Raw genomic sequence first — 15,754 nt, 5'->3', positions numbered from 1 at the left:
ATGTAAAATGTTGTATTATGACTGTAAACTTATAAGATATAGTGTGGTAATACTACTTAAGGACGTCCATCAAGGTTGAATTTGAATATATCGATATACAACATATCTATATAATCAGTGATTCTATTAATACTGTGCATGTTAAAAAAACAAAATAGTTACCTTCTCGTTTTCTAATTGTATAATCTCTCTTTTTTGTCGTAACTCCTCCTCGTCCATCTGTGATTCCAATTCTGATTTTTTGTTACTTAAAAACGCTAATTCTGTTTGAACCTAAAATTCATAAAAAATATTATTTTAATAGGATTGTTTTTACAAAAATTATATAACATAAATTAACTCGACAATGTACTGAAAATTAATAACGCGTGATGTGGCGTAATATAATTAATAAATATCTAACGATAATAAATAGCCTTGAACATATATTTAGTCCCAAACAAAGCACAGCTTGTAATATGAATACTAGACAACTGATAGATATATTTAAATACATTTTCGACCAACTGCCAAAAGAGGAGGTTCTCATGTCCACGGTATTCTTTATTTGTGTTTATAAGCAATATCTATACTAATATTATAAAGAAAGAGATAGAGAGAGAGGTTTGAGGAAAGGAGGTAATAAACCTTGACTCTTAATTAATTATCATAACTCATACATTTAATATTAGCTGACTTATGAAACTTCTTCTGTATCACATTTTCCACGCTTTTCGCAACATCTCATTACTGTTCAGCTTCTATTGGTCGTAGCGTGATATTATATACTATTATCGATAATTCAATATGATATATTTAACATTAAATATTAATTCAATTTGAAGTGGTAGGTCCTGAGGCTAGTACATTTAACCAACACAAATTACTTAGCTTTATATGAGAGTAGTTCACTTATTTAGTTACTATTTGGTGGTTGGTCTAACCTTAAGATATTCAGGTGCTAGTTGCTTATGTTCCTCATATATTCGCTTAGACTCTTCGTTATTGAGGTCAGGGGAGATGGGTCTCAGATGTGGCTCCAGCATCGTGTGCATGGAGTCCAGCGCCGGGTCAGGTTCAGGTGGGGGCACGACGCCCTCGCCTTGCGTCGACCCACTGCTATCTGCAGACAAAACCACAAATATTTATAATTTATGTACATATAAAAGATTTATATATCATGGAATTATCATGAGAAGAACTGGCTACATAGTTAACATTGCTTTGTGTTTTGATGGTTGCTTTTTATCATTGCTTGTCCGACCAAAGCTTTTCACTTTTGTTGATTTGGGTGTCTTCTATGTAATATGTCCTCTATATAATACTTATTTATAGAAACAAAATATTTGTTTAGCACATAAAACAAGATTGGCTTTGTCTTAATCTAGATGGCGCTGCGTCATATTGTAATGAAAACAAAAACACCACTTATAACTTTAACAATTTCATATCACTTAACTTAAATTACATGTAATAAACAGCAAGTTTATTTGTTTTACAATCAATATTCAGTACGAATATTGTTACTCTTTTCCCTGTTCGGACGATTCCACTAGATACCTGTTCCTCTGGAAGTCACGCCTAGGCAATGATAACAAAATATGATAATACCTACTATTCCATTGGATACTTATGGATAGCCTGGTATACTGATATATGAATGAATGAACCAGTGTATCATGGAATAGAAATAATCTGTATCTAAATAAACTTAAAAAAAAGCAGCAATTGTATTATTATGCCGTTTATTCTAAATGCAAATTCAGTCAAGAAGAATTAGCAAAGAAACTTGTTTGATGTGTATAAAATCATTACTTGTATTTTTAATAAGAAAGACGCAGTTAGCGTCTTTGGATAATACTTCTTTTTTAATTCAAACTATGTTTACATTGTATTACACATTACAATAGTATAGCACATTATTATTTCAATTGTCCATGATTAGGTATCTGTAATTATGTTATCATACAAGACATATTAATGTTATCTATTGTAAACATTATATAATTATGCTTCAGTACTAAGCTTTAATATGTAATATTAGGATGCAACATAAGAGGAAGTAAGATTTAATAATTGAATTATTACTGTCTCATTATTATCTAGAACGGACGACAGTAATTACTGAGCTGAAACTTTGCATAAAGAGAAATAGAAAATACAAACAAATCGATAAGAATACAAATTATATTTAGTTACTTAGCGGTCTTGCATTACGTGATAGATTTCCAGGAACAATGGTGTTGCGCTCGGCACAATAGTAATTATTAACACGAACTTGGTATACAACGCTAGAACAATCTTTGTGTTTAGAGGAATCACTCGCAGTCCCACGGCAGGGTTAAATACGTCAAGAGTTAAATTTACTTTGGGTTGCTGATGTCAGACGCTTCACCTAGATTTCTGCTTTCAGCGAACGTTTCTTTTTTCCGCATACAGATGGCAGTAGCGTACTATAGAAGGCAACCAAACGTTGTAGATCACCTCTGAATCCTAATACACTAAACGTAGAAGTGATAACTTTAGAATAAGCATAGATTGAATACGACGTTCTTGACATGTTCGAGTTGTGAATGTAAACAATAAAACATTGTACTTACAACTACTTTTGAACTAATATGGGAATTGAAACCTCGTATACACTTAGTATTTTCCACTCTATATTTAATTCACTTCATAAACAAATTGGAATATTTTATGAAAATGTTGTTTCGTATATATCCAATGGGTATTTGTATATAAACACTTGTTATAGCCGCGTAAACCTCAACTGTGTATAAAGTCGCGATTTGCTGAGTTAATAAGATGTAGTAGTTACGCGAGTCAAGGGCGATTAGAACGGAGGCGCAAAAGCGCTGCCCATTGTGAAGGGCGGCGGAGTTTCCGCGTCGTGTAAGTTTTCAGCGAGCGAGTAGTGTCCAACAGACGCGTGTGGTGCGCGGCAGCGGACACTCACTGTAAAATATCCAACTACAGCTGACTGTGTCCCTGATGGTGGTGACGATGCCGGCGGAGGCGGTGCACGCGTCGATGCGGCGGAGGCGAGCGGGCGGCGCGGGCAGTGGAGTCATGGCGCGTCCTCTCGCGGAGACAGTGCGCCGAGCACTGCTGTGCACGCCACCGCCCGCTCAAAATAATCGACGGGAGAGCCGGGAGCGAGTGGTGCAACGAACAAATCCCCGCTATTCGCGGTGCGGTGACTCAGCGACGTCAGCCCGAGCTAAATGCGGACACCGTGTGCTGCCACCCTTCGCGAGGTTTTCTGGCGGTTTTCTCTGGGAGGGCGCGCGCGCACCGCTCTCTGCAGCCGGTCGACGACCTGCGCCTACGGCGTGATGCCTCTTGCACCCGGCACCGGCGTCGAGTGACCCGCCGCACCCGTGCACTTCATAGATCACTCAGTTGTAAATCTCTGCTATCTTCTGCGTTCACAAACCGTCATTCGCTACGCCTGTACAAGTAGCGTGATCACATATTTATTAGCAGGGCTTGTTGGACGAGCGCCGGACAATGTTTCGACTTGCAACGGTGACGCGTACGAACGACAGGGTTAATTTAGGGCCCGATTGCAGCATTATACCCAGCTTTAATTCATAGAACGATTGCGATGTGCATTGGCCAAGGTGCAGTGCGCAAAACAACGTAAGCCCGACGTAAATTCATGTCATATCAACAATACAAATTTATATAGGCTACGCAAGATTCAAGAATCGAATTCATAAAGTATGTCATGTGCCAATTCCCTGCTGTTTGTTAAAAGTATAATAATAAAAAATAAGTTATCTGCTTTTCTTACCGAAAAAGAGAAAAAATATTATAATTTTGACACATACTTATACTTACTATAGCTATATAAGGTAGTAAGTATAATTATGTGTCAGTAATAAACATTCAAGCGTCCACAACAAATCTTATAACATATCGCTAAATTTTTCAGAAAATAAGAATTAACGAAATTGAAGTATTAATTTATTCTAATGAAATACTACTAGAGACGAATAGCTCTTAAAACAATATGACCTGAGTAGCGTGCCAACGTCGTGTTTTAATAGCTCATTACATCCAAAGTATAACTTATACAGTCTTAAAGAGAGTCCAGAATAATCCAACGCGTAAATCTTAATGTGCATCGGAAGTTGAATATGAGGGGGCACTTACGTTACATCACAACCACAAAGCATAATTTAATTTAGCGAATTATATTTGAAACAGCAAAATTCTGGAAGCCTTCTGAACAAAATTACAAATCGGGATACCAGTATCAGAACGAAGTCGTTCTGTCGACTCGACAAAACTTTACATTTTGTTGGCCAAACTTATCAACAGACTACACATAAAAATGTTAAATAAAAGTTTCAAAACTTACAAATTAAGTTCGTAGCAGAATATGAACAAACTTTCCTGACGAAACTCTGACTTCGGCTTTTCGTAGTGTACGTTGCCTTTTCTCTAAATGACTACTTTAGTCAAAAGCTTACTATATTTATATTGTGTGTAGTTTGTTATGAATTCTGTTTAAATATCTTGGCACCTATAGGTTTTATTTAACTAATTTACTATATGTAAATAAAAATTACGAAGATGTTGCTCTGTAACATTTCATGGTGAGATAAGTATGGGACGTAACTATCATGAAACGCGGAAGCGACAATTGCGACAAAAGTAATATAAGTTCATTATGTCTTATCTATCTAGCGCAGATTATCTTAGCAAAATTGATTATTCTAAAATAGAAAGGCGGATGAACAGGTATACGAAAATAATAAATAAAAATTTGTAAAGCGTATTACATACACAGTTTTTATGTTTGTGCAAGCAATTCCGTTCAGGCGGAAGCGGTAATTAACGAGTAGTAAGTGAGGACGGGATGTACTAGCGACGGGCGTGTCGAGGGGCGTTGACAGACTCTCCTTCGACGGCCGGCAAGCTCAATGATCATGACTAATCTAAACATTTAACGACTGAAAACATCGATGAACCATAAAATTTAAAACCAGGAACTGTAAATCACATGCCCATCTTATTCTGGCACGATATAAAGATCACCAGTATGCGATATACAGGCGTTGATAGAAAAGAATCATGATTACATAGATCGCCTACTGTCTGAGGGAAAACTCAAAATTTTCCAGAATTTACGCGTACGCTTTGAGATGATTAATGAAAATGAAAGGAAAAAGAGGAGCACGTAAACCCTGTTTATGTGGACGAAGTAAAAACATTTCCATAAGCATTACCTAAGCGGTTCTGTATAAACTAGGGAGTAAGGAAAAATAATTATGTATTCCAGGTAGAGTGAACAATTCTTAGGATGGAAGTGTAGATTATTAGTAAAACAAATACCGCGTGTTAGTATATAGCTAAAATTTATGAAGGCTGTGCGATTTTTGTAATACCATAAATCCATCGTTTGAAGGCGAACTCTTTGATCGGCGGCATTAATATGTTTTCAATTTGGCGTCGCGACGAGCCGCAGACTGCTCTAGTTGCGTCACTCCGCTGACATCTTGCGGAACTGTCCACGAACGACGCTTATTCTATTAGCAGATTTATAGTTACACCGGCCAAACAGGCAGATGTTTATAAATTGTTGCCGATTTAAAATGTCAATCGATTTTGGATGACTTGGGTATGATATTACCAACTATAACCATATATTCGATAATTTACTAAATAAGGTGTTCTACTGCTTACGGTCAGACTTGTGAATGAAATAGGTATATATCAGAGAAAATACGAAAATATGAGTCGGTAAATTTTTGTAGTCAATATGACAATAAAGATAATATTTACTGTAAAATATTTTATTAATTTATTTCCATTTTGTTTAATGCCGCCCTACGTATGTAGTACGTTTACGTACGTAGTAACAAAAAAATTACAATATTATATAAGTATTTAAGAAATAAAAATAAAAATTTATTTGTGTTGTATTCAGAGTGACACAATCTATAGACTGGTTTTCGTATAAATCAAATGCCTTCGCTTATTTCAACGGCGAGTGCCAAAAATGTACAGAATGTCCAAACTTTTAATGTAGGAATCACGTTGTGTGAGTGACAGAGAATTACGTCTTACATCCAAAATTTAAAAGTCTGATTCACCGGAGACACTTCCATTCGATCCGGAAATATCCACAGAGCGAATTTAGGCGTCCTTGCGTGTAATTTTAAAGTCTCCAAAGGACAATAATACATGTGGTTTGGAAGAGGCCAACAGACTTGGTGATTCACTAAAGCTAAAATTATATACATTTCTCATCTTTATTGAATTTTATTGAAGAAAGGCTGTCTTTATGATTGGAAGATATTATTGTGAGAATGACATCATTGGTAATGAAGAAAGAGTTTCAGAATATGAAAAACTTAAACAATATATAAAAATGGTAATGATTTGCAGTGAATCATCGAGGTACCTACAGATGTTCATGTAGCGTATGAAAGACGCTATTTAGGTGTTTAGCTGCCTCTCATAAAGAGGGCAGTTTACAATTACGTGCCAACTTCAACTGCAAACTAGATCTGGGGCAGTCACCGTTAATGCGTTATATAGGTGATTGTATCCAGATCACATCAAAGAATCGCATGATGGTGGATACAAAACAGTAACTACTTAGGACAGGCGAGACGACGTAAAGATTCCATATTACGTAATTTATTATTATTAATAACTATTAATGACGTAAATACAGATACACGGGATAGGTAGAGTTTGGTAACAAGATTAATGAATATAGATTGAATTAATATAGTATACAGACAAATTAATAAAAATACTGAATCTATTTATGTAATTAATGTAGTTCGAACATTCAAATATATATTCGTGTATTTTTTTGTTATGCTTTACTGACAGACAACAGAAGTTAATATACCTTCGCCCTGGTTAGGCAGTTTAAGCTATGAAAAAAATCTCCCATAAATATTTATCTCATTACTCGACTACGGAATTTACGTGAACATTAACTAATTTGATTGGATTTGAAGAATGTTGTTGTGGTTTTGTTTACTACGAGTTGTGGGCGGCGAAGCGTGTCGGAAGTGGATTAGATACAGAATTATAGCTGGTGACGTCTTTAGTAGGGCACTTTTATTACACTAAGCATGATGTAATGTACTATTTATTCAATATAAAAGGCTATAAGTTATTGAAAACATTTAGCATATAAGATACTTCCTTATTCTGATGCGTTAATGGAGTGGAAAAGCAATGGCCCACATATATATATATAGACATATGGCAAAGGAAATCATCGATATTAGATTTCGAATAGTCTGTTGATGCGAATAAAAGGTAAAATCATATTGCAAATTCTGGTGTCATGTTCTTTCTCAAGCCTACGATAGCGATCAATTCATTATTGATTGATTCGTTTATCCTTAGAGATAGAAATATAATAAAGTCAAATAGTTCAAACATTACAGATTATGATGAATTGTACAGTTCCAAAAACAATTCTATTATTTATTCAGAATCATTAAAAGTATCCCAACTTGTATAGTAATAATACCTACTTTAAATTTTATTTATTAAAGTATTCCTTTGATATAACTACTGGCATTGTACTCAAAGATTTTTTAAAATAAATATCAAGTTTTCTAAAAAGTTAAGATTGGATTACGTAATTCTTAAATATTAACAGGTATACAGAAATAAACTGTAAACACTCTAAACGTTTTCAAACTAAGAAACTCTCCAATCAAAGTGGGCATTCAGTGGAAGAATCTATAGTAGCAATAGGAAGTAATACAAAAGCTATTGGCAAAGGTAGCGTTGTGAAATAGCGCGCTGAGTCACGCGAGTATTTTAGAGGAGTGCTCCCAAGTCGGGTTGTGATGCGTGATGCCCCTTTGCCACATCAGAACACATAGGTATACATACCTTCACAATTATAATCAATTATCACAAGTAATTTAATGTCACAAAAAGAGCAAAACTAAGTTTTTTACATACAGCCCATTCCATAAAAATAAGTAACAACTTGTTTTTTTCCCGTATGAGGACATTTATATAATTGTGAAAGACTTTTTATCATTATATGTATAATCTTGACAGTTGTAATTATATTACGTTAGAAAAAGATACAACAAAAAAGAAATATGAAATATACAGACATAACAATGACAACACATGATGTAAACGTCAATCAGGATTGAAAAAAATCTTGGCAATGTTAAAGTGTTTTTTCCAAGGGAATATACACAGGTGATAGGGTGGCATATTATAGATGTTAGTGAGCGGGTTGGATCTTACTATGGTATGGGTAACAGTGGCGAGGTCGTCGCAAAACTGCGTAACAATTTCGTGTAAACGCAACACAGTGCGGTTACAGCTCGAGCAGCGCGTGACGCAGGAGTAAGCCCCGACCTACTTATGTCGTCGAAAAAATCCGCAGATGTTCAACTATATCGAGCGGGGCAGAATGTGTTGTTCCGAATAGAAATAAACTTGTCACATATTTTGATTGTATCTAGAGCGGGCACGGTTAGTCATGTAGCGGTGTCGATGCCAACGTCCCGGCCGCTCTGCGCCACCATCGCAGCTATAAAGGCAATCGTATTGCAGACTGAATCACTGCCTACAGGCGCCGTCTGCAAAATGTCTCTCCGCTAATGATTTACGATAGTTTTCAATGATTGCCTACCGAATTAGAGACAATAATGCGCGTTGTTAAAATCATCACCAAAAATGTAAACTTTTTTTGTAAACGTTGCTTTTATTATTGTCTTGACACTCAATGACATACATATATATTCAATTATATTTAAAGAACAAAAATTAAAAACATGGGGAAAAGAATACTTGACCGTTACACAACGCATTGTCATCAGGCATAGTAAAGTTACACCAAACCTTTTCATTACAGAATACTCAGTTGCTCCCTGTCACGTGATAACGGGACATGTAAACAAATTTTATTTTTAATCATCAAAGAGGGTTGTTTATTAACGACGCTTCGAGATTTCGTTTCTTACAACAAAAGAGTTAACATTGGAAATAAATTTAGAGCGGTCGTAATTTTGGACAGCGGCCGAGAAGCGAGATGCTAGATGTTGCCATACGTGGCACCGCTTCGCCTTCGCGTATAGTCGCTTGTGTAATTGTTTACAAACGAATGTCGCAGTGTAAAAAAAGTAATAACAAATGATGATTATGTTATCAAAGAAAAACACGAAAACTATCACACTGAAAACAAGCTGTTAATTAAATTTTTACAAAATAACTAGTGAACTCCTATTTTATACGGCACTCATAAAATAAATAGTAGTTTCTGGGAGGTGTACGAATTATAGTAGAAAGCAGGAAAAAAACACAGATAAATATTTATAGAGAAGTGTGGCTTATAGACTGGACCAGGGTTTTCAACGTATATTATTCTAAGCTACCTATATAAATTTGTGATGATTCATAGAGACGGCGAAAGCGTCACTCAACGCTGATATCTACCTAGGCATCACTGTAGTTAGGCGGATTTTGGCATAGCGTTTTGACAACCGATTATCTCACAGTCCGTAATAATTAGCTGTGATAACATATGTCGTTTGAATTTGGTGTCACACATTGCAAAAAATGCAATGATTCTTATAGTTGATTTTTCTAGATTCTTGACTAAGTAGGCTATTCTCTATGTCCTCTATTCGCGGTAAAATACTAACGCAAAAAATTCACGACCCGAGCAAAATTTGGTGATAACTAAACCTTTGGGCTCAAAACTTCTAGAATGAAAAGATAGTTGTGTTATTTATTAAGCCTAGTGAACGTCAGTTCCAAGCCAGTCTTGGTGAATATTTTTCACACGTTAAAAAAGCAAGGATTTCACTGTATCTAGAGAGGGTATTTAGAAACGGTAAATTGTAGGTAAGTTATTAACGCATGTTGTCAATACTTTTCAGGTTATTCTGATGTATATTTCATTAATTGATAATTTCACATATGAACCATGCCATAACAGGGTTGTATTTTATTTACCAAGTGTCCTTTAAATTGGTTCAACGACCAAGAGCGATTCGATGTAACGCACAACGCAGTGTTCCATAGAACTACGCTATTCTACAGTTATTTTGAGGGATTTAAAGTAATCTTTTATTAATAAAATATCTATACTATTACAAAGTAAGTAGACATCAGCAATCTTTTGTCATGATTGAATGAATACTGATACGAGTTTCTATTCGATAGAGATTCTCCTTTCTTCTTTATTGGCATCTTTATACGTTATTCAGTTCCATATTAAGCAGAGGTCTATGGGTAGTAAACATTACTGTATTTATATACAAAATACGCATACAGAGAAAATACTCATAATGTACATAGCTGTACTCTGCGGGGAATGATTGGCGACTATTTGAAGGTGAGGCTATGTATTCTACCACGATACTATCAACAAGGTCAAATCGATCATTAATATTGTGTAAGCTTTTTTGTTTCACAATAGCCAGTTTCTTTATGTTACTATTTACTTTTTTCTATATTTCTATAATATATATTTTAAGTTAGATAAAATTTAATTCAAATATTACAAGTGTGTACCATATTCAATGCGATATTCAGATGCAATTATGCACAAAAGTCATCTCGTTGATTATGATATGATTATCTTCCGTTTGTCCATGAGATATTATAAACCCGGTTTTTTTAGTTCAGTACTGACTACATTTTATAAGTTTTTCAATGCAATTTAACACTGTATTTGAAATAAGTACTTACTTATATTAAAGTAATCACGGCACAGATACATCTAGCAACAGTAAAAAATACAGAATGCAATCCTTACGAAATATTACGAAATAATCAGTTGAATACAAATTCACTTGTATGTTGAGTATGCCTGATTCATATAGATAGTAATAGGCTATCTCTTTAGCGGGCACAAATTCAATATTATGGTTACAATCAGAAGAACCTTTACCAATTCATTATGAATAACTGATTTCAAATCTATATATCGCATCATACTTAATACTTTTTAAACTTTTGAGGCTTAGAATAGAAACATATAATTTGTGGTAGTTAGTAGGTTATAATTTAAATTTTATTGCTAATTTTATAATTAACTATTCCGTGCTCTAACACATTTATGAAGTCGACAGTACCTACTAGGCTATGTTATACAAATATTATTCTAATAGGTAGACCTATAAATTAAATTAGGCCACCACTTCCTACAAACCAGTAATCTGTGTCAAATGAAAAATGTATTATTAATCAATACATAATCAGTATGTGCTCATTTTATACATGAAAACGTAATTACACTGGCTTTCAACGGCTTCATCCCTATGACCGGTATATATTATTCGATTGGGATATTAAGTAGCTTTATTTAGCATTGAGTGTACATAATATTCAAATGTAAAATGTTAATGCGGTCATTTTATTAGAATAAAAACAAAAAACTTGTCTCTAACTGATAACAAAAATCAAAGATGCTACTTTGTAACGTGTCTCATTTAAAAGGAGGAAAAATGTTATTAGTTAATTTAATTTATTTAATTCGAATATGGAAACCGTACTATAACTGCATCGGTGCGATCCTTGGATAGGTTGCTAGTATAAGCTCTAAATACTTCGTGTTTTAGAGAGATGTACACAAAATTATAATTGTATATACACAAGGTCCTGAGGTCTATAAAGTGTATGGTTCCAAGATTATTTACTATCCCTAAAAACTTCCTCACTTTTTCCTTATAGCTCAAGGTTAAGATTTTTTTTCTCTAGAAGCTTGCGATTCACGGTTCTAAGAAATATAATACACTCAGGCCGTTTCTGGATTTACAAGAGAAATTTGTACTTATAATAAAAAATGTACCTGATCGTTATTTGCACATGGAACATATATGAAAAAAAAACTATTATTGGGGGACCTAGTCAACATAAAAAATGCTGTTACAATTTTTGTCTGTGGACACTAAACCGACTTCGGTGAGGTTTTCACTATATACGGTATATTTTATTACAATCGGGTTACAAACAAAATGTCATAACCATTGTCATAATTATATAATATTCAGATCTTCATTTAATACCAAGGAGCACGGTTATGAAGTCATGTGCACAATACTTCTTAAGAATTAACCATAGTAGTCTAGAGGTTAAACCTTACTTCTGATAGTGGCGGGTTCGATTCACAAGCGTGACAAGCATTTGTATCATATTTAGCATCCATGAAACAAGTTCTGCTTAGTTTGGGACTAGATGGCGCTCTGTGAATTGTACAGGTTTATTTTTTTTTTTTTAAAAACAGTATGTGTGTGCTTTTCTTTATAATATATAAGTAATATAAAAAATATAATTGTTATATTTTTAAACTACAAAATAAAGTAGCTAGCCAGTTATGCCAGGTGGACGCGGATAGTTTTATTCTCTTTTGTCCAAGGTTTTTGAAACTATTTGACATAATTTATTGCAAATTTCTAAATCTTTCAAATACTTAATAGATTTTAAATATTTAAGACATGACTACACTATGTCGCTACACTAGGAAACTTCCCTAATCAAGGCGAAAAGTAATCGAAAATTATTACATTTCCGGGAGTAAATTAAAGAACATACGATTGAAGCCGTGAGATATAACAAGTATATTTATAAAATTCTGTTTTCGCGACTGTGACTTGTTGAAGAAGGAAAAGAACGCAAAAATAAAATTGATTTCTTATAACCGGCGTCGTCAGTTGCATCCTCGTCCTATAACAGATCTCCCTACAGAGACATTGAACCTGGAGAATTAAAAAGGTAAAAGCTTAATTTAGTATTAAGTTTATCAGTATACAATATGAAAAGAAAGTGTATGAAATCAATTATAATTATAACTTTTTAATGGAAGCTACGGAGATTTTAAGGTGCATTATATGTATAGTCCGATGCTAATAATTATATAAACTTATAGTAAAAAAGTCAAATTCAAACATTAGTAATGTTGTAAAAGTTAGTAATACTACGTTCAGTAATAATTTGTATAATTAATTTTAAACCTAACTTAGATTGTTTCGAGAAAACCGCTACTCACTCATGAGAACGTCGACAATCACTTGCAATTTTTCGTAATCGGGCTGCACCTTAATCGAAACTTGTACGGAACAATCCTTTTGCGGCATTTCACTAATTACAATAACATTGGTAACGTCCTTGGTATCACGTGCATCAAGTATACGCTATGTCACGAGAGGAGCGCGGTGCGTGCGTGTTAATGCACCGGATGCATATGCAGTGCGGGCAACCAAGATGCGCCGGCGCGCCGCGGCGCAGCGAGACTGTGCGACGACATAGGCCAATCCATGCCTCCCCGATAACCTTAAATTAGATTAATTGTATCTCGATGATTCATGCCCGCCGACGTGCTTCTATCTGTGACACTCGACAAATATCTTAGCTTTATTTTACAATAAACATATACCTAAAGATATAATTATTTTTTATTTTACATTGCAACGGGTCATTAACACGAAGGTTGCAAGTAATTATATCATCGTGATTTTTAACAACAATTGTAGAGTAAGAAACATACATACAGTAATATAGGTTAGATTGTTATGATTAGTATCTCTAATTATAGAAGCAAATAACCTCCATATTTTATTAAGTATATCTATCTATATGTATTTTACAAGCGTGTTGTGTAGGTAGTTACCCTGACTCATACTTTAATATTTACGAGATCTTTAGGTTGTAATAAATTGAAATTTATATAAACAATAAAATTTGTTAATTTTAAATTTCATGTTTTTTACACATATACATATTTTTCGATTAACGCGATTGATTTCATAGCCATTCGTCATAAATAATTATTTTACTGAAAAGTGTAAAGTTCTGAAAATAATTTTAAATGCAATATATGTATTACAATATTATTAATAGTAATAAAACATTTGCGAATACTAGTAGGTAGTAGTAAGGCAAGTACTATGAAATCAGAACTAATAAATTATTGAGATAATTCCGACAGTTTTCCGACAGACAATTACATCCTCATTGCATAAGTTCGAAGTTAGATACGACTGTAGGAGTAGAAAGATGTGGAAGGCATTCCGAACCGAACAGGTACAAGAACATCAGTGAATAACAACTAATACAAGGTATTTCTATATTATTATGGGTATTTCGATAATCGATATTGAGAATCGATGAAGCTCGATTGGTCAGCGTTCAAAAGCCGGCGTTACTGTATAAAAATCAACACATTTGTTTATTTGAGCAGCGCATAACGGCGAGATGCCCGCCACGGCGGCACCCATGAAAATATTACGACTTATTTACTTTAACGCGATGCTGTTCCTACCGCATTGACGTCTGTCGGCTGAGTCAGCACTCAATGGGTCACGAATGGGGAGCCACGAGGCTCTTATCATTTAACACCTCGAATTTTGGCGGCCCCATGCTGGGCGTGCTACAAGGGCGGTCAGATTTGAGCCTGGTTTGTTACTAACAACGTAAGTAAATAGTTTACATCTTAACGCCTTCTCCTTATATAGAATACCCAGTTGGCCTTTACTGGAGGGAATCTTCAATCTTCATTGAAAGTCATTTAATAAGATATTTTTTGAGGTTGAAGAGTAATAGTGAAAATACATACAGAGTGCGGAAGGAGGTATAAATAATACCTTTTTCTTTATGTATATGAATTGCAATAAGGGATCATCGCTCATTACGACCCTATTAGGGGATGATCGTGGTGTCTTTTATGCCAATGCTTGTCACTTTTCCATCACGCAAGTATTCCGCTAGCTTGCCACATCATTACAGGTTTGTTTTTCACAATATTACATACAATACAAATGACGCGTGTGATGTCGTTGGTCGTTCAGCAACCGAGCCCGGAAGCAGCGGGTAAACACAAGATGACCCGTCTAGCTATGCGCGTGCGCAAATACATGACTTGAGTTTTTGTCTCAAATTTAATTTCACAGTTCGATATACCGAATGTTTTTTGACAATGACGCGTAAATACCTATAATGATGTAAATACATATTAATAGCGTTACCATTTCTAAACTTAGGAGTATAATAAATTACTGCTTGTTATTTAAATTAACCATAGACAACAAGTATAAAGTTTCGTTAAGGGAAACCAGGTAGAGAGTGCTTGTTATTTAAATTAACCATAGACAACAAGTATAAAGTTTCGTTAAGGGAAACCAGGTAGAGGACTCTGCACAAAGCCTGCCTTTGATGTGCTGTAGTAATAGTATTGTTCTGTGGAAGAGTTGTTATAGGGACTAATAATTCCATTACTATCAATGTACCATGTCAGGTTGACCTTCGCGATTCTCGCTGGAAGACATTGTGGTAAATTCCTGGTGAATTTGTCACGGTGGGTTAACTAACTAACCTGACTTCATACTCATCTCATCATCATTCACTGGTGCCCCGCCAGCGTGAACCGTTAACACAGGCGGAAGTACCATTCCATAATCATATTTTAAAAAAGTAGTATTATTTTTAGTACAGGAACATAAAATATATCTAACACACTAGTGTCGGCAGTATACTTTTTCGTACTTGTAAAACTAAAAGTATTTTTCATATAGGACATTTTTTACCACTATTTTGAAAAGTACGGTCACTGTTCTACACCTTCTCAAGGCATGACCGCTCATATCGAACAAAACACATTTAGCGAATGCGGTCTGTTACGATTTTAATAATAAAAGCTAAATGCATTTTTTGTACAAGTGAGAATGCCCACCATTCTAATCGATAAAACAACCCGTTTTGTTTATTTCGTTTCATGTTGAAGTGAATATTGGTTTAAAAGTTTCCAAATTACGTATGAATT

The 15,754-nt window shown here is 34.7% G+C and overlaps 1 protein-coding gene across 1 annotated transcript in view; it reads right to left on the bottom strand.

The window, feature by feature from the left end:
• Window positions 1–15,754, bottom strand: part of LOC131847165 (mitogen-activated protein kinase kinase kinase 7) — a 29,007-nt gene that overhangs the window by 1,526 nt on the left and 11,727 nt on the right. Inside the window, exons 8-9 of the mRNA XM_059196644.1 lie at window positions 924–1,102; window positions 163–273 (exon numbers count right to left, since the gene is read on the bottom strand). Coding sequence (XP_059052627.1) covers window positions 163–273; window positions 924–1,102 — 290 coding nt within the window. The remainder of the gene's footprint in view (window positions 1–162; window positions 274–923; window positions 1,103–15,754) is intronic.

Source organism: Achroia grisella, unplaced genomic scaffold (genome assembly GCF_030625045.1).
Source record: "Achroia grisella isolate CSIRO2021 unplaced genomic scaffold, CSIRO_AGI_Agris_v1 utg516, whole genome shotgun sequence".
Classification (NCBI taxonomy): Eukaryota; Metazoa; Arthropoda; class Insecta; order Lepidoptera; family Pyralidae; genus Achroia; species Achroia grisella.
This window is presented reverse-complemented; position numbering and strand designations above follow the sequence as displayed.